Source organism: Primulina tabacum, chromosome 5, assembly GCF_025594145.1.
Source record: "Primulina tabacum isolate GXHZ01 chromosome 5, ASM2559414v2, whole genome shotgun sequence".
In the NCBI taxonomy this organism is placed as follows: domain Eukaryota; kingdom Viridiplantae; phylum Streptophyta; class Magnoliopsida; order Lamiales; family Gesneriaceae; genus Primulina; species Primulina tabacum.
The window spans coordinates 8,762,252-8,783,118 of record NC_134554.1 but is presented as its reverse complement, the minus strand read 5'-3'; the positions used below and the strand labels follow the sequence as shown (position 1 = coordinate 8,783,118).

The following is a 20,867-nucleotide window of genomic DNA, read 5'->3' as shown; positions in this document are numbered from 1 at the left end:
TTTACAGGGTTTCTGAGTCTGAAGTCAGACAAGTTTTCTTAAAGATTTTGATTGTTTTTAAGTGTTATTTTCACTAATGATGCCAAATTCGTCATTTTCGAACTGGCACTGCCGCCCTTAGCCGGCGGAGCTTGTTAAGTTTGAAGCAATATGTATTTTGACTGAATTCTTTTTTGCAAATTAGTTAATTACCAGGTGATTTAATATACTGTTACGTGTCAATCTTCATACATTACAACCCATGCCATAGACACGTAATGGTAGTGGTTTGCTGAAGAATAGGTCAACTGGAGTAGTGGGAATTGAGGATCAAATTATATTAGTTTTATAATTGGCTTAGTGGTTTAGTGGGTATTTATTATCATTTAGAATTCCTGATGTCTATAAATAATTGTACTTGTTTTTAAGGAAAGGGAATCGGTTGTTCAGAAAAAATCACTCATCTCTTCCTAAATTGTTTCTTTTCTTTCTATATCAAATTCTAGCTTATCAATTGGTATCAGAGCCAGGTTACACGACGTCCCCATCATGGACACCCGTGGTAAAAGCAATGCAGAATTTCGCAACGACGTCAATGAAATTTTAGCCCGACATGAATCGAACTTTGACCAAGTTCACGTGACCTTGCAAAAGGTGTTAACCGAGCTTCAATCTCTTCGACTCTCGCACAGCCCAAACACGAATCATCTTGAAACCAATCCTTTTGGCAGAAACAAAACCTTACAACAACATACCTCTCGCTCTAACTCCTCAAACGAAAACCATCATCAACATCTTTCCTTGTCATTCCCCAAATTCAGTGGGGAAGATTCAACAGGTTGGATCTATAAAGTAGAGCAGTATTTTGAGATAAAAAATATTGCACCAGATGAACAAGTCCAACTAGCTTCCTTTCATTTAGAAGGAATTGCTCTTCAATGGCATCGGTGGTTGACGAAATTCCGCGGGCCATTGACATGGAATGAATTCTCTAAAGCTGTTCTTCTTCGTTTTGGCCCAACTGATTACGAAGACCCATCGGAAGCTCTAAGTAGGCTGAAACAAACCACAACAGTAGCAGCTTACCAAGAAGTTTTCGAAAAACTTTCTCACCAAGTTGATGGTCTACCCGAGAATTTCCTCATCGGCTGTTTTATTGCAGGTCTTCGTGATGACATCCGCCTAGACGTGAAAATAAAACAACCAAAAGCTCTAACAGATGCCATTGGCGTTGCTCGATTAATAGAGGAGCGAAACCAGTTACAAAAGAAATCAAGCCAGCCAGTCCGCCCCACTCCAACTACAGTGGCCCCAAAAGTTAATGCAAATCCTACAGCCGGTATACTAGGACCTCCACCCAACCAGCGTGTTAATTCTACTCCTCCAAATTTCCGTCGAATCACCAACCAAGAGGCACGAGAGAGAAGGGAGAAGGGGCTATGTTACTATTGTGACGAGAAGTTCATTCCAGGCCATCGATGTGAGCGACCACAATTTTTCATGATCGAAGATTCAATACATTCAAGCTCGGGAGATGACGATATCATTCCAGAAGCTCCACAAAGGCTATTGGAAATTCCTGAAATTTCTTTTCATGCCATAACAGGAACTAAGCATCCTCAAACATTGCGTGTCATTGGAAAACTGAAAAACCGGGATATCACGGTGTTAATTGATGGTGGCAGCACTCACAACTTCCTGGATCAAGCCATAGTCACTAAGTATGGATTACCGGTGGTCCGTGCCAAAATGTTTCAAGTCATGGTAGCTAATGGAGAGAAGATAGAATGTTCTGGGCAGTGTCAAGCACTAACCATCATGATCCAGGGTCACTCCATCACAACAGACTATTATATTCTTCCTGTCGCTGCGTGCCAATTGGTTTTGGGGGTACAATGGCTTGAAACTCTTGGACCTATCAAAACTGATTATAGGAAGCTCACAATGACCTTCTGTGTCGACGAAGTCTCCCACACCTTCCAAGGACTGAAGCAGTCTAACATTGAGGCTTTGACAGAGAAGGAATTCAACAACATACATGGTACTGGTTTCTTATACCAAATCATTTCTATTTCTACAAATAGCAACCAAAATCCATACCCACCTAGCCTCGGCCACCTCTTAGAGGAATTTTCTCACGTCTTTAAAACACCCACTCACTTACCTCCAAAGCGTTTACACGATCACCAAATTCCATTGCAACCAAACCAAGGCCCTGTGAGTGTACGACCACCGATACCCTTACTACCAAAAAACCGAAATAGAAAGAATGGTGCAAGAGCTACTACAATCAGGGCTGATAAGACCAAGCAACAACCCATTCTCTTCCCCTGTGTTGTTGGTGAAGAAGGTTGATGGAAACTGGAGATTTTGTGTAGATTATCGAGCATTGAATAACATCACTGTCAAAGATAAATATCCAATACCTGTGATTGACGAGCTTCTGGATGAACTCCATGGAGCCAAAATTTTTTCCAAGTTGGATTTACGTGCTGGCTATCACCAAATTAGAGTAAAAGAGGAAGACATTCCAAAGACGGCTTTTCGAACACATGAAGGGCATTATGAGTTCGTTGTGATGCCGTTTGGCCTCACCAATGCGCCTGCCACATTCCAAAGCTTAATGAATGATCTCTTTCGTCCTTATCTTCGAAAGTTTATTTTGGTATTCTTTGATGATATTTTGGTGTACTCGAAATCATGCGACGATCATACCGCACATTTGAGAATCGTTTTACAAATCTTATCAACTAACAGTTTGTTTGCAAAAGAATCCAAGTGTGAGTTTGGTGTTTCACAGGTTGATTACTTGGGCCACAAAATATCGGAACAAGGTGTGGCGGTGGATCCAACCAAAATACAAGCTGTCATTGAGTGGCCAACCCCAACAACAATAAAAGGTGTCCGAGGATTCTTGGGTTTAGCAGGTTACTACCGAAAGTTTATCCGCAATTTTGGAGGTATAGCCGCTCCTTTGACTAAGCTCTTAACCAAGGATGGCTTCGAATGGAATGAGACAGCACAAATGGCCTTCAACAAATTGAAAGAGTTGTTGACCTCCCCGCCTGTTTTATGCCTCTCTGATTTCTCTCAAAGATTTGTAATTGAATGTGATGCTAGTGGGATTGGAATTGGGGCAGTCCTCACTCAAAACAGCCGCCCAATCGCATATTTCAGTGAAGCTTTAAAAGGTTCAGCCTTGGTGTTGTCTACATATGAGAAAGAGATGCTGGCTATTGTCAAGGCCATCAAGAAATGGCGTCCATATCTCATTGGGAAGCCGTTTACAGTACGCACCGATCAAAAAAGTCTCAAATATCTATTGGACCAACGCATCACGACACCGGCACAGACCCGATGGCTTCCAAAGCTCCTTGGTTACGATTATGAGATTGAATACAAGAAAGGAGTTTAAAATCAAGGTGCGGACTCTTTATCACGTGTAGTTGAATTTCAATTTTTGTCTATCTCACTATCCCATGCAGATTGGTGGCCAATACTCCAAAAAGAAATTGAACAAAACTCCTTCTACGAGAAACTGAGAAAAGAAAATTCTCCTTTATGCTACCGTAATCTGATCCTACGAGATGGTGTATGGTTCAAGGGAGATAAAATTTTATTGTGCCCGACATCCACATTGATTCCACAAATACTTGTTGATTGCCATTCGTCTCCAATCGGAGGGCACTTTGGGTTCCACAAAACCCTTTCTCGTATCAAGCAAAGCTTCATTTGGTCAAATATGCGTCAAACAGTGAAAGAATTCTTGCAACAATGCGATGTTTGTCAGCGTAACAAGACCGATTGCATGAAACCTGCTGGCCTACTCCAACCATTACCAGTACCTGTTCGCGCTTGGACAGATATTTCAATGGATTTTATTGAAGGTTACCCCCATCTAATGGGTTTACCGTCATCATGGTGGTTGTGGATCGATTGACGAAATATGGTCATTTTGTAGTCATGAAACACCCATTCACAGCACTCACTGTGGCCAAGTCCTTTGTTGCAAATGTGGTTCGTCTCCATGGAGTCCCAACGTCAATTGTTAGCGATCGAGACAAAGTTTTCATTAGTTCATTTTGGCAGGCACTATTCCAGCTGCAAGGAACCAAGCTTTGCATGAGTTCAAGTTATCATCCCCAATCCGATGGACAAACCGAGGTAGTGAATCGAATCTTGGAGCAATATTTGAGATGTTTTGTTAGTGATCAACCACGGAAATGGGCAGAATAGATCCCATGGGCTGAGTTCAGTTACAATACGTCAGTCCATTCGTCCACCAAAATGACTCCATTTGAAGCTGTTTACGGTATTCCGCTTCCAACTCCACTAGCTTATATTCCAGGTACAGCTCGTGTTCAAGCGGTTGATGAGTTCTTGCGCGACCGTGACTCCATTTTACGAGAATTGCGCCATAATCTTTTGATAGCCAGAGATCGAATGAAAAGTCTAGCTGATCGGAATCGACGAGAGGATTCTTTCAATATCGAAGATTATGTATATTTAAAGCTCCAACCATACCGCCAAACTTCGGTAGCCTTTCGACGTAATATGAAGCTTGCTCCACGCTTCTTTGGACCATATGAGATCATACAAAAAGTTGGTGCAGTAGCGAATAAGTTGGCTCTTCCTCCAGGTTCTCAAATTCACAATGTGTTCCATGTAAGTTTGTTACGTAAACATCTGGGGCCAATCATTCCGACCTCTGCTCAACTTCCTCCTGTTGCCGATGATTCTACTATTCTTCCTCAACCAGAAGTCATCTTAAACCGGCGAGTAATTCAAAAGGGAAAGTTTCAACCACGATCTGAAGTTTTAGTCAAATGGAAAGGGACACAAGTTGAAGATGCTACATGGGAAAATGCACGACGCTTTGCTAAGATGTATCCTGAATTCATCCTTGAGGACAAGGATGCTTAAGCAAGGGGGAATTGTTACGTGTCAATCTTCATACATTACAACCCATGCCATAGACACGTAATGGTAGTGGCTTGCTGAAGAATAGGTCAACTGGAGTAGTGGAAATTGAGGATCAAATTATTTTAGTTTTATAATTGGCTTAGTGGTTTAGTGGGTAGTTATTATCATTTAGAATTCCTGATGTCTATAAATAATTGTACTTGTTTTTAAGGAAAGGGAATCGGTTGTTCAGAAAAAATCACTCATCTCTTCCTAAATTATTTCTTTTCTTTCTATATCAAATTCTAGCTTATCATATACATACTTTGGCCAAGTTGTCAATATGGTGATTAAACAAAGTTTTAGATCACCAGATTTACGTACTCAAGTTATACAAAACTATATGTATGTATATAAAAATTTCATGCAGGTCTCACGGGTCGTATTTTGTGAGACAGATCTCTTATTTGAGTCATCCGTGAAAAATATTTTTTTTTATGCTAAGAGTATTACTTTTTATTGTGAATATCGGTAGAGTTGACCCGTCTCACGGATAAAGATTCGTGAGACCATCTCACAAGAGACCTACTCATGGAAGTAAATCAACTCGTGTAGAATAGATAATTTATATGCATGTCATGTCGTATGGGGAAATTTTAAAAAAATAATCGATCACGTAGATTGATCTAGATAGAATTTTGATAATTTACTTCAGCACAATTTGATTTTCTTTCGTGTAATACATTTGTGTTTTTTTGGTATTTTTAGTCTTTTGGGTCTTACGTGGTGCTCGACCTTGCTGATATAATGTTAAATAATATGTCAAACCGAAAAAAAGAACCAAAGAGTAAAAAAAGTGAATTTGTTGTACCTCAACTAAACTTTGACAAATTAATTGATTATGTCTGATTAAATAAATGATTCAAAAGTCGATCTATACAGTCACCCTGATCTCCTTTTTCTTGGGTTATCACTTGTCATAATTCAAATGTAGTATAATTGTCGAAATAGTTAATTTTATTATTAATGAAATCCAAATATTTTGACTATAACATAATTTATTTATCATATTTTAGAGGCAAATTTTAGATTAGTTTCGCGTAATATTAAAGGGAAAAAAATAATTAATTCGAATGTTTAATGTTGGGAATTAAACTGTCAAAGATCAAACTAATTTGAGAGAAAAATCAATCTATTCAATTCATAGATTTAATTTACAGAAAGAAATAAAAACTCTCGGATCTCACAGCACTCTCAATCTCCTCTACTTGGGATTAGGATTCCTCAACTGGGAATGTGATGATTTAAACAACGAGCTGAAGCCTCTATTTATAGAGGATATTCTGCACATGTTAATTGGTGTGAATGGACGATGGCAGCCATTGGAGAATCAACAATGGCTGCACCTACCGTGGACCTTCTAGATGGTGGCTGGAGATTTCCAATTTGAGTTCTTCAATTCTCCCCCTCCAGCCATATCCAAAACAAGCATTCCAGCTATGTCTCTGCATAGCTCTAACTTTTCTCGCGTTACCACTTTTGTCAACATATCTGCTGGATTCTCCTTCGTATGAATCTTAACTAGTCTCAACAGTTGTCGATCCATAACTTCACGTATCCAATGATATCGAATATCAATATGCTTTGTACGGGAATGGTACATGGAGTTCTTGCTTAAGTCGAGAGCACTTTGACTGTCACAATGTACCTTGTACTCTTTCTGCTTGATTCCAAGTTCTTGAAGATATCGCTTTAGCCACAACATTTCTTTCCCAGCTTCAGCGACAGCAATATATTCTGCTTCTGTTGTGGATAAAGCAACACACTTCTGCAGTCGTGACTGCCATGAGACAGCTCCCCCCGCGAAAGTGTAGATATATCCTGAAGTAGATTTGCTACTATCAATATCTCCGGCCATATCTGCATCCGTATAGCCCTCCAATATTGGATCAGCTCCCCCGTAACAAAGACATAATTTAGTAGTACACTTTAGATACCTGAGAATCCACTTTACTGCCTCCCAATGCTGCTTCCCAGGGTTGGAGAGAAAACGACTCACCTTTCCCACTGCATGAGCAATATCTGGCCTTGTGCATACCATTGCATACATCAAACTTCCAACAGCTGAAGAATATGGTATTGATGACATTTCCCCGATCTCTTTCTTGGATAAAGGACATGCACTCTTGCTCATCTTGAAATGATTGGCAAGTGGAATGCTGACTGGTTTGGCGTTGTTCATGTTGAACCTCTTGAGCACACGTTCAATGTACTTCTCCTGAGATAACCATAACCGTTGGTTGTTTCTGTCTCGAACAATCTGCATTCCCAAAATCTGTTGAGCTGGTCCTAAGTCCTTCATTTCAAAAAACTTAGAGAGTTCATTCTTCAACTGACTAATCTTCGTTGCATCCTTTCCCACGATCATAATATCGTCTACATAAAGTAGAAGAGCAACGAAACTCTCGTCTGAAAATTTCTGAATGTAAACGCACTCATCTGCAGCAGTTTTCTTATAGCCTTGACTTGCCATGCATGAGTCAAACTTCTTGTACCACTGCCTTGGTGCCTGCTTTAGACCGTACAAGCTTTTCTTAAGCTTGCAAACGAGGTTATCACCTGAAACCTCAAAACCTTCTGGCTGCTCCATATAGATTTCTTCTTTTAAATCTCCGTGAAGAAAATCTGTCTTCACGTCCATCTGTTCAAGCTCCAAGTTCATACTTGCTACCAAGCCAAGTATAACTCGGATTGACGTCATCTTGACTACTGGTGAAAATATCTCATCAAAGTCAATTCCTTTCTTCTGTTGGAATCCTTTGGCTACCAATCGTGCTTTGTATTTCACCACTTGTCCGCTGCCATCTTTCTTCATCTTGAACACCCATTTGTTTCTTAGTGCCTTCTTCCCTTTTGGAAGTTCTACGATCTCATAAGTGTGATTCTTCTGCAGAGATTCCATCTCATCTTGCATTGCTGACAACCATGTTTCTTTGTCCTTATGAGATAGTGCTTCTTGGAAACTCTCTGGTTCTCCATCTTCAGTAAGCAGAAGGTACTCGGATTCCGTATATCTTCTAGATGGAATTCGTCCTCGTTCAGACTTACGAACTTCTGGAATAGTCTGAGAAGATTCACCATCATCTGGGCCTTGTGATGATCCTGGAACATCTGGTGGAGTGGGTTGTGGCTCCCCCTGCTCAACACCCCTTTCTTCCTCAGCTTCTGCTTCTGGCATGTATTCTATCACTATATTGAACGGGTTTAGTGCTGCATCTGAATTTAGAGCACCAACATTTGACTTCTGAGACATTGTAGGTTTTTCAATGTCTTCTATTGTCTGGCTTTCATGGAACACAATGTCCCTGCTTCTGATCACCTTTTTCTCCTTTGGATCCCATAGTCTGTATCCAAATTCTTCATCTCCATAGCCAATGAAAATGCATGGAGTGGTCCTTGCATCAAGTTTTTGTCTGAGCTCCTTGGATACATGTGCGTACACCAAACATCCAAATACTCTTAAGTGTGAGTATGATGGATCCTTTCCAGACCACAGTTTCTCCGAAACTTCAAAATTCAGTGGTACTGATGGTGATCTGTTGATCAGGTAACAGGCGGTTCTGACTGCTTCTCCCCAGAATGACTTTGGCAGTTTAGCCATACTGAGCATACTCCGAACACATTCCATGATTGTCCGGTTCATTCTTTCAGCTACACCGTTGTGTTGAGGGGTGCGAGGGACCGTCTTCTCATGTCGAATGCCGTATGTTTTGCAATACGCATCGAACACCTTGGAAGTGTATTCGCCTCCATTATCTGACCGGAGACACTTCAATTTCTTCCCAGTCTCACGTTCTACCATGACATGAAACATTTTGAAGTATTCGAATACCTGGTCCTTCGTTTTCAGGAAATAGACCCACACCTTTCGAGAAGCATCATCAATGAAAGTCAGAAAATATTTATTTCCGCCTAGTGATTCATCCTCCAGGGGACCGCAAACGTCAGAGTGTACCAGACTGAGCAACTCTGATCTTCTCGTTGAATAGGAACTGAATGAAACTCTGTGCTGCTTACCAAATAGACAATGAATGCAAGGATCTGGCGCAGCATCTTTGTCAACGATGATAAGCTCTTTCTTTATTAGGGTAGACAACCCTTTCTCACTCATATGGTCGAGTCTCTGGTGCCACAAATTTTGAGAACCCTCCTTCTCAGCTACGTTGAGGGTGTCTGTACATATCTTCATGTGAGTCTTGTACAGTGTGCCACAAATGTGTCCTCGAGCGACTATCAAAGCACCCTTTGACATCTTCCATGTGCCATTGCTGAAATGATTATCATAGCCTTGGTTGTCAAGGGCTATTCCAGAAAGAAGATTGAGCCGAAGATCTGGCACATGTCTGACATCCTTCAAAGTGATTGTACTTCCAACACTTGTCTTTATTTGGATATCTCCAATTCCTACAATCCCAGAGGAACTGGAATTTCCCATCTTCACTGCTCCAAAGTCACCAGCCTTGTATGTCATGAAGTATTCCTTGTGCGAAGTCACGTGGTAGGAAGCTGCAGTATCTACCACCCATTCTGTGTCTTCTTTTGAAACGTGAAGGCATGTCTCATTATGGGTCGAACAGAACGCTACATCTCCAGGAATGATGACTAGCGTTTCTCCACCCTTGTTCTTCGACTGGGAACTGCTCTGGCCTTGCTCCTCTAGCCATTTGTAGCAATTCTTCTTCATATGACCCTCTATTCCATAGTGATGACATTTATACGAAGGTTTTCTGCCATCGGTGGATCTGCCTCTGCTTTTGCTTCTGCCTCTCCATTTGCTTTTACCACTTTGTTGTTTCTCTTGTGGTCTTCCTTGGGGCTCTGTGACAAGGGCATGAGTCTGGTCTGTGCTCATATCCTTTCTCCTGGCCTCCTCGTTGAACAGGGCATCCTTAACCATGGACATGGTAAGTTTGCCATCTGGAGCCGAGTTGCTGAGAGAAACTACAAGTGTTTCCCAGCTATCAGGAAGCGAATTGAGAAGTAGGAGTGCCTGCATCTCATCTCCAAGCGGCATCTCTACAGACGATAATTGATTTACCAGACTCTGGTACTCACTGGTATGCTCGGCAACAGAAGTTCCACTTTTGAACTTCATATTGACTAACCGCCTCATCAACAAGGCTTTATTCCGAGCGGTCTTGGCCTGGTACATGTCCTCCAGCTTCTTCCAGAGAGCATATGCGTCTGTCTCCTGTGCAACATGGTGGAAGACACTATGATCAATCCATTGTCGGATTTGACCAATAGATTTCCGGTTTAATTTCCTCCACTCTGACGCTTTGGTTGGATCAGGATTTTCACCTTTCAATTCTACGGGATCGAACAAATCTTTACAGCTGAGGAGATCTTTCATCTGAGGTTTCCACAGCGTGTAGTTGGTTGCCGTGAGCATAATCATAGCTCCAGAATATGATGTTGACTCTTCTGTGGTCATCTTCAATATTTATTTATCAAAATAGGAGCTGAATCTCGTAAAACGGAGTACACCGTTGTGTCCTGGAACGGCCGAAAATGGTGGAATAGGCACTTCGGGGTCAGAAATTCTATTGCTGAAAATTTTTGGGATCACTATATAACTTTCTGATAGTTCAGGAGTCTCTAAGTCATTACCAAAAGTTCAGGGGCCATTCTGTACCTTAGGAAAGATAAAGGACCATTTTGAAACGAGCAGAAAATATAAGGACCAAAATGCAATTTTCAGAAAATTGAATAATGCTGATGACATGGCGCTGACTGGACGCTTACGTGGCAATGACGTGGCACTGACTGGATGCTTACGTGGCAATGACGTGGCGGGCACTGTTCATCATCTTCTTCGTAAAAACTTTTGAAAAATTACAGAAAATTCGTTTGATGTCCGATTTTCGATCTGAAAATACCGGTAGACTCGTGGGAACGAGAGCTACGTCGTGGTATAATCAAAACAAGATTTCAGACACTTTCACGAAATCGACTTTTTCACAGAGAGCTCTCCTTTGATGGCTAATACCTCTAACCAGGCTCTGATACCACTTGTTGGGAATTAAACTATCAAAGATCAAATTAATTTGAGAGAAAAATCAATCTATTCAATTCATAGATTTAATTTACAGAAAGAAATAAAAACTTCATAGATTTAATTTACAGAAAGAAATAAAAACACTCGGATCTCACAGCACTCTCAATCTCCTCTACTTGGGATTAGGATTCCTCAACTGGGAATGTGATGATTTAAACAACGAGCTGAAGCCTCTATTTATAGAGGATATTCTGCACATGTTAATTGGTGTGAATGGACGATGGCAGCCATTGGAGAATCAACAATGGCTGCACCTACCGTGGACCTTCTAGATGGTGGCTGGAGATTTCCAATTTGAGTTCTTCATTTAACTCCTCTAATTCTCGTGATACGATGTAGATCCCACACATTTTATTGAAAATTCACCTAATGCTAGAATTTCACCAATGTGAAATAATGCTTTAGATGTAACATTGAAAAATCCAGTGCGAATATGCGTTGATAAAACAGATTTGAGCAAAATAGACGAGGAAAATAATAATTGAGAATAAGTTATAGAATTTACCATATAAAACAACAATAAATAAACAATCAACATAACATGGAGAATGATAAAAAAATGCAATTAGTTGGAACGATTAATAAACTCTTTAATTATGGACGATCAATGTTAAATTTTGCTCGACGAACACACTAAATCATGATTAGCTCCTGTCAATCTTGTATCATGGATACAAAACGTACGTATGAAATTCTTTTGCCATTTGGCTTTGTAAGGAATGAGGATTGAAAATTCAGCCGTACGATTTAAAAATGAATCATATATAAAAATATATAAACACACACACACACACACACACACACACACACACACACACTCACTCTTAAATTTTAATGATGCAGTTACAAAGCCGGATTAATGGGATCATTAAGTCAAATGATTAATATTTTCTGATGGATATTCGTAGTCAAATACTGCATTGTAGAAAGCACAATACTTCAGTGGATACTGCTTTGTTTACAGTGTGTATCAGTTAAGTTGGACAAACTAACATCAGTTATGTTATTTAAAAGTTTGTAAAAATAAGCTGCAAATAAATTAATGATATAATTTTCATTAATTTTTTTGTTTTTTATTTTATTTTATTTTAACCAGTACTTTATTGTAAAAATAATAATGAACTCCAATTAAAAAAAATTAAAATCGAGCATATCTTATTATTATTATTATTTTGAAGGCTTTTCTTGCTAGTTCATTGCAAATAAAAAATTTCCTTGTGGAGATATTTTGGCTAAAGACTAGAGCGAATGTAGGAAAAAAATATTAATTGCCATTTTGGTTTTATATGATTTTTTGTTTTTGTTTTTGCGATTTTAGTCATTAATAATATGTTATTACATGTAGCAAAAACCTTGATTTTCAAGAATAGTGAGCAGTCGATTAACATCTCTAATATTTCGAAAAGCAGAGATTATTTGCCTTCCTCTTACGATTGTAGGTATGTCATTTTTATGTAAAAAAAACAAAAACAAAGATTCATGCAGAAAAAGAATGAAAAAAACAAAGATTCATATGGGAAAAATATTTTTTTTTTCCGTTAAATTTTACCGTAAATCCTATTTTTATTTTGATGGTGAAACATTATTTTAAACACGATAACAGTACCTCCTCAAACAATTATTTTAAGCTTTTTTTGCTGCCTCACTTGCATGTGATTAGGATCTGTGCCTGCCTTTCACTCTACATTTGTTTATCCTTGTTCTTCTCTACTGTATTTTACTGATCTTCCCTCTCATATCCAAGAGATTCTCTGCACTCAAAATTCCTATCAAAAACTTGTAGAACGCAATGATCACCGGAAGAGATATCTACGATGTTCTGGCCGCAATCATCCCATTATATGCAGCCATGATGCTTGCCTACGGTTCAGTTAAGTGGTGGAAGATCTTCACCCCGGATCAATGCTCCGGAATCAATCGTTTCGTCGCTGTATTTGCTGTCCCGTTACTCAGTTTCCACTTCATCTCCACCAACAATATCTACGCCATGAATTACCGCTTCATCGCCGCGGATTCGCTGCAGAAAGTGGTCATTCTTGGGGCCCTTTTTCTCTGGCATGCTTTCAGCAAAAATGGCAGCTTAGAATGGATGATCACGCTTTTTTCGCTCTCCACTCTCCCCAACACACTCGTTATGGGAATCCCTTTGCTCAGGGCAATGTATGGAGATTTCTCAGGCAATTTAATGGTACAAATTGTGGTCATGCAAAGCGTGATTTGGTACACATTAATGCTCTTCATGTTTGAGTACAGAGGAGCAAAGCTTTTGATAACCGATCAGTTCCCTGAGACTGCTGCCTCCATAACTTCATTTAGAGTTGAATCCGATGTGATTTCGCTTAACGGGCTCGAGCTGTTGCAGGCAGATGCAGAGATAGGGGATGATGGAAAGTTACACGTGGTGGTTCGGAGGTCGACTTCCGCATCGATGATCTCATCTTATAACAAAGGAATGCATTCTACAACCATCACACCTAGAGCATCAAACTTGACCGGTGTGGAGATTTACTCGGTCCAATCGTCCCGGCAGCCGACTCCCCGTGCTTCAAGCTTCAATCAATCGGATTTCTACGCCATGTTTTCGAATAAAACCGCGAGTCCTAGGCATGTAGGCGATGTTTTGTCTAGGCAGTCATCGAAAGGGCCAACACCGAGGACGTCGAACTTAGAAGAGGAGATGACGAAGCTTGGGAGGAGGAGATCGGGTCCGAACTCTGATCTTTTCAATGTTGGAGGTTTGCAGTGTTCTTATCCACCTCCGAATCCTATGTTTTCTGGTCCAAGGAAGAAGGAAAGTGAGAACACTAACAGTAGTAGTACAAATCAAAGCAAGGAGCTTCATATGTTTGTTTGGAGCTCAAGTGCTTCTCCTGTGTCTGAGGAGAATATGAAAAACGCTGTTAACAAAGCTGCTTCAAATGAACTTTCAACCATTGATCATGTTACATCACTGGTAGAACAAGGATCTGGAGGTTAGGATGGCAAAATCTTTTTGTTATGTTTTTGAAATCGTACGTGCCCCTTTTTCTGTACATTTTATTAATTCTATTGTGTGATTAATCATTGTTTTCTGATAGAAAATGGAAGCCCTGCAGGGAAGATGAGCAGTGCAGATGATCACAAAGAGATCGAGATCGAGGACGTCACAAAGTTTCCGAGCAGCGTTTCTCCATATTCGTGCCATAAGAAAGTTGATGAAGGAATATTAGAGAAGAAAACACAAATGCCTCCTGCAAGTGTCATGACTAGGCTCATACTTATCATGGTTTGGAGGAAACTTATAAGGAACCCCAACACTTATTCAAGCCTTATAGGCCTTATATGGTCCCTTGTTTCATTTAGGTATAGCCAGCCTGAACATTTTCTTCACTGTGAAGTTATGAAAGTTCGACTCAAGCTCAAACTCAATCCTCGAAGTTTCAAGTAGAAAAACATTTTGTTACATCGAAAACGCTATACTCTTGCTCATCTTGGCTCGTGTGTATCCCTACTTCGATCCTGTTAAAAACCCTTCCTATAACACAGAAATTAACTAGTTTAGTTTCCATTGAATGACACAGGTGGAACATTGAAATGCCGTCGATTGTTAAAGGATCGATATCGATTTTATCAGATGCAGGTCTTGGCATGGCCATGTTCAGCCTAGGTAATTACTATATATTATTATTGTCATCACAAAAAAATAATTTTTTTCAGCATAAAAGAAATAATTTTGCTATGGCAGGTTTATTCATGGCTTTGCAACCAAAGGTGATAGCTTGTGGGAGATCAGTGGCCACATTCTCAATGGCCGTGAGATTCTTGACAGGTCCAGCAGTCATTGCTGCCACTTCGATTGTCATTGGTCTTAGAGGAGTTCTCCTGCATGTAGCAATTGTTCAGGTAACTGAATCGGATGTTAGCTGTTTTTACTATTCGATCTCGAACCCGAAACTTTTTTAGATGTTCGAATTAATATAATTCAGAACTATGAAATGAATTTTTAGGGATCGTTTTAACTAAAAGTTATAACTAATTATAGTTCAGTTTTTTTCTTTTGGATATTATTATAACAGGCTGCCCTTCCTCAAGGAATCGTTCCATTTGTGTTTGCAAAGGAATACAACGTCCATCCCGACATACTAAGCACTGCGTAAGTGTTATATATATCCAATTTGGATGATTTCTTACAGTGTTTAATGGAATTTTATTTAATTTGGATGATTTCTTACCGTGTTTAATGGAATTTTACAGGGTTATATTTGGAATGCTAATTGCATTGCCAATTACAATTTTATATTATATACTTCTGGGAGTGTAATCCGAGGGAAATTAAAGGAGGATGCATGCCAAGATTCAAGATGGATGGACTAATTTATTGTTTGAATTGGAATCAGTGCGATATTGCTAGGAAATCATTGCATGTGCTCTTCTTCGCCTTCATATTCAAATGCTTTTTAATTAATTGTTTTTTTTAGTTCTTCCTTTAATTTTATATGATTTTGCAGGAAATTAAAGAATTATAGATTCAGATAGATATATTTTAATGAGATGGTGAAATAGAGTAGTATTTCATGCATGTTACCAAAGATTGATATATAGTAGATCATTTTTATAATTAATTGATGATTATTAGTCGAAATATGTTTATCGATTACCTTCTTAATTTGTTCATATATTGTAGATTTGGGTAGAATAATTAATTGATTAATTATTTGAAAATTTGAGCATCCTTCATTTGGATTTTCACAAGTATCTCTGTTACAATAAAACTCTTTATTTGAAATGATCACATAATAATAGAGGAGTAAATATCTTGTATAATAGTTTCACTTATTTATATCAGTGAGACGTGCAGACTTGATCCAGATATGCACTCGAAAATAATTTTTTTCACATAAAAGTATTCAATATATATTACACAATATATTTTTAAAATAAAATTTAATTTTTTACGATCTAATATGCATATATTACAAAATGTTTATTCATAACATAACTAAGAAGAAATTATACTTTTGCCATGAAAATTTGGACGTAATAATTAATATATTTTATTGGCTAGGTCGGATTGAAAATTCGTCTAAGAAAGTTCACACGTAAAACGATTTTATACAAGTTTTTGTGATAACAGAGAAGTTGCATGTATTTTACTTGTGAATCTTGCATAAAATACACGTGAAATTCAATGCATATACCACGTATTTAAACATGTATTGAGAACTTACTAAGTGATCATGACTATAAGTAGTATTATGATATTTTAAGGAGCCAAATTTCAATATTAGTCCGTTATCTTTAACTTATTTCAATATTTTAGTCACTTTTGTATGGGAACATTAATGTTGTGTTAGCATGACATCAACCATTGCAGATGTGGTGTTAGATATTACTTGAATATCTAACGCTGCACCAGTACTCTCAATAAAAAGATACTAAAATTGTAAAACGAGATTAAATAACGAGCTAAAGTTGAAATTTAATGATCTGAACGACCAAAATCACAATGAGCTCAACTTATTAAAAGACCAATTTCACAATCCTCCCTTAGTATTAATCAACAGTCTAGCACCATAAGAGATATTCACATATTTAGATATCAGATTTTTGATCCCCTAGCTGTCAATGGATATGCGATCAAACGGACCCTCTTTCTTTTCAAAAATAAATAACATAAAGCGAAAATATCGGATTTCTGTTTTTTCTTTTACCATAAAATAATTATTTTGTGTAGACAAAAAATCTAAATTCCGACAAGATGCAAATGAAAGATACCCGTTGAATTTTCTCATAATTATTGAATTTTAAAAATAATGGTGACGAGATCTTGTGAAGTCAAACAAAGGGAGGTGAGTTGAATTTCGATTTCAAATTATTTAATTCCATTTATTTATATGTATCATGACTTTTCCTTCAATATCACCAGCAATGGGACATTTATTAATCTGACACAAGATTACTCATCGTTGAGCTGATATTAATTTAAACGTTTCATGCATGTGGAAGCTGCATCGTATGACTACATTAAAAAATTAATTGTACTTTCGAATAATTAATTCATATATTTTTATTTATTTTATTATTATACATCCGTAAAGTAATAATTATATCCCCTATAATTTTTTTTTGAATTTTGGTGTTCTATATTCGCTTAATTCTATCACGCCTAATTAATATCATGTAATATTTTATGATTTTATTTGTTATGTGTGGCTATATCTATTATTATGATGTAATAAATGGCTGATCAAGAAGCCATTGAAAAAATATCATTGCATCTTTTTTTTAGGACTCAAATCTAATTTTGATGAATTGCAATTTACAATTAAAAAATGCAAACATAAAATAATAAAATAAAAAGAATTTATTTATTTATTTCACCTACTAATCATATTATCAATTGAAAAAAAATTAAAAAAAATTAAAGGAAAAAGTTTTATTTAGCTTTTAATTAATTGTAAAGACGAGTATCTTAGATAATAAATTGAATTTTGGGAGCTTCGAAAGATTAATTCATGGGCTCCAAACCAAGGACCAAAAGAATATTTTAATTTCTCCTTGTTAAGTTTGAATTTGTTGAATATTTCTTTTGAAATCTTGTCCATATATTTCCTTCACTTGGCAACTACAAATTGCTTTTTCTTTTGGTAGATATGGTTGAGAGAAATCGATATTATAAAATTTTAAAATTGCCGAAGATTAAATAAGAGAACGAAATAAATCATGAGAATTATAATGTTGAACAGGTCGAAAAGGGCTCTAAATAATTTGTGGTTAGTCGATTTTGAGATTTGTAACGGTACGACCACAAAATAATGATCATCGTAATTTCATAGAGAAATAGTCATGAACCTCTAGTATCAATTTACATGCGTTGTGTGCTTATACAACAAGAATAATTATCTAAACATGATAGTTTTTATTATATTCAAATTACTTTATTTTATTAGGAGTGATTCAATCATTTTAATTTTTTTAAAAAAAATATAGATAAATATATGATTTGATTTTAAAATATAGATAAGGATATGATTGAATATTTGAAAAGAATCGAAAGACTATTTTGGGAAAATTAAAAAGTTTTATTAATAAATTTATATAATTAGGGTATAATAATATTGTATCGGGGAACTATTGTATTTTATTTTAAAAAAAGGAAATATTGTATTAAGGACAAATAGTTTAGCTATTGACTCGACCAAATAAAATATATTATTACTTTATAAAATTTTATATAATTAGTGTTCAGTCTGAATTCTATAAATGGGCTACATCGAAATCGAGCTGTGCCAAGTTTTTCTTGTGTATAAATTGGACTTACGAGAACATATTTTAGATTCAGCTAGATTACATTATTGCTAGGCTAATTGGGATTCAGTCGTAAAGTCTAAAAATAAACTAGAATTCAGTTGTCATAAAAATCTAGTTTTAACTTCTGGCTTCACATGTTTTTTAAAAATTTTATTTTACCTGAACTTAGAAATCCAAAAATTGTAGTTTGTATAGCCAATTTGAGTAGATTGGTACTATTAAACGGTAAATCAATGTTTTAATTTGAATGTTTTATACCCACATTTGTTTGTAAGTCCAATGCCACAAAATATTCCCAAAATTGTTGGTTCTAATTTCATATCCAAAATGTACTGATAATTCAAGTTGGACAAGAAGTAAGAAGTTTAGACTTGGGCTGAAGGTTGCATGCGCGAGCATTCGCGTGCACTCACTGCCCACCTGCTTTGAAAGATGAGGAATGGAGATTCGACAAGATTGGCAAGGATGGAGGCTCAACAATATAATGAGCATATTATAGGCATTGTTTTTTGTTGGATAATTTTGATGCTTAATGAATGAAAATTAATGCAAATTAATCTATGTGTTTGATTGAAAAAATTCGGAACGAAGAACAAAGTTTAATGAACGAATATTAAGTTCGTTGGTTCTGAATTAAACTCAAAACGAGTTCATCGAATGTTGAAAGAACTTCAGTTCTTCAAACGAGTAGTCGGAACATGTAAGGGACAGAAATGGATACAGAAAAAAAATAAAAAATTCGGTGAACATTAGCAGGCGCTGCCGAGAGCGCTCGGCGCGCCCGCGCGCACGGTGCGCCCTAGCGCCTCCCCTTCGGGTTTTCGTGTCCTTCGGATTTTTCTGACATTTTTTCATTTTCTTGGCATTGTTTGATGATTGTTGTCAGTTACAATGGCCAAATGACATCCCTATGAATGAAAGATCGTGTTTTTTCACATGAAAAACATTAAATGCTTGATTTATTGAAAATCAAATACACATAATTTTCATTTTACATATTGTTCTTCTTCTTTTCTTCAACAAGAGAGAGTTACATTCATTTCCTTGTTATAGAACTTTGATATTTGAGTGCTCATTATCCAAGAGTTGTAGTTGTATTTTGGGAGAAGATTGCCACAAACTTTTAGCACATTGTGAGGGACAAATTCTTCTTAAGGAGAAAGTGTTCAACACTTGCCTCTACATACCTTTTTCTTTTTTTTCTTCTTTTTTTTCCTATCAAATTTCAATCCTGTAGACAACACTTTTAACAATATATTCGAGCTGAGTGGCCTGATCAATATTATCCAGTGGAATTCCTCTCTGGTAGCCAGAGGCACAAGAGGACGCCTGGTTGAAGGAAGCATATGATATTAGGAATCAAATTGTTGAATATGAGGCAGAATCCACGCTGAACTTGGAGCAAATCAATCAGTCAACCACGCCTCAAAACTACCTTCCACTGGGATCGTCAGTGTCATTTTTTTCCCAGTCTTTCAGTAGCGGATGATAGGAGGTTCCGGTTGCATTGACAACATGACTACCAAATATTCTCACGTTTCCTGCTCCAACTTTTGGCTCAGCCCAACCAACCACTCGACTTTCCTTATCAAACGCAAAGCTGACACTCAGTCATCCTTCCAAGCTAATATAAATCCTTTTAAAGACATTAACGACTTCTTCTTCTCGAGAACGAACAAATGCAAGCTTTATTAATCCGCCTTTCCAGCGTTGGAGGCAATGCCTCTATAGATGAGAATGAAGATGGATACAGTTTCCCTCCTTACACCTCATTACCACCAACTAGCTTCAGTTGTAGTGAGGATCAAATCCGTTATGGTTCTGGTAAGGCATTCGTGGGTTGACTGAAGATTAAGGCGAGGGCACAGATTGTACAGTTAGAAGATGAATAGATTATAAAATCTACTTGTTTATCAGTAGATATCATGCTTTTTGAAAATAAAAAATTATTACAATTCTAAAATTAAAAACAAAAGTTTGAGTATTTATACTTTTATGATCATCACAAGAGACTCACTCTGAGAATTATTATGAAGCATTTCTACCGCTTATTTTTTATATATATAAATTATTGTTGAATCTTTTAAGTGGTATAAATTGTCCTATGATAATTCTAATTTTTTTAGAGTAGGTTTTTAATTGTGAGACGGTCTTACGAATCTTTATCTGTTATACAGGTCAACCCTATCGATATTCACAATAAAAAGTAATATTCTTAGCATAAAAAGTAATACTTTTTCATAGATAACCCAAATAAGATATCTGTCTCACAAAATACGACCCATGAAACCGTCTCACACAAGTTTTTGCCATTTTTTTTTTATTGTTATTTGCATCATGGATGATAAGTTTTGGTCTTGAAAAATGTAGATGTATATATAAGCTAAATTAAGAGACATGTGATATAAAGTCTTGTAATTATAGTAATATAATAATAAGATACTAATGAAGAGAAATAAAATAATTTAATAAAAATGACAATATTTTTTTAGCATGAAGTGACCAGATTAAATTTATAAAGAGCTATACGTAAATTGTAACAAGTATACATCATTTTTTCAAATTCCAAAAATGAACT

General features: G+C 37.1%; 1 protein-coding gene across 2 annotated transcripts; it reads left to right on the top strand.

Annotated features, from left to right (window-relative positions):
• Nucleotides 1–12,673: 12,673 nt before the first annotated feature.
• Nucleotides 12,674–15,517, top strand: LOC142544699 (auxin efflux carrier component 2). Of its 2 annotated transcripts, none has more exons than XM_075651737.1 (6): nt 12,674–13,971; nt 14,095–14,341; nt 14,560–14,645; nt 14,724–14,881; nt 15,055–15,131; nt 15,233–15,517. In XM_075651737.1, exons 1-6 carry the CDS (start codon nt 12,789–12,791, stop codon nt 15,297–15,299), a joined length of 1,818 nt encoding a protein of 605 aa, XP_075507852.1. In that variant the 5' UTR covers nt 12,674–12,788; the 3' UTR covers nt 15,300–15,517. The 2 variants fall into 2 exon arrangements, with proteins under 2 accessions (XP_075507852.1, XP_075507851.1); XM_075651736.1 differs by having other exon boundaries at nt 14,077–14,341.
• Nucleotides 15,518–20,867: the final 5,350 nt, after the last annotated feature.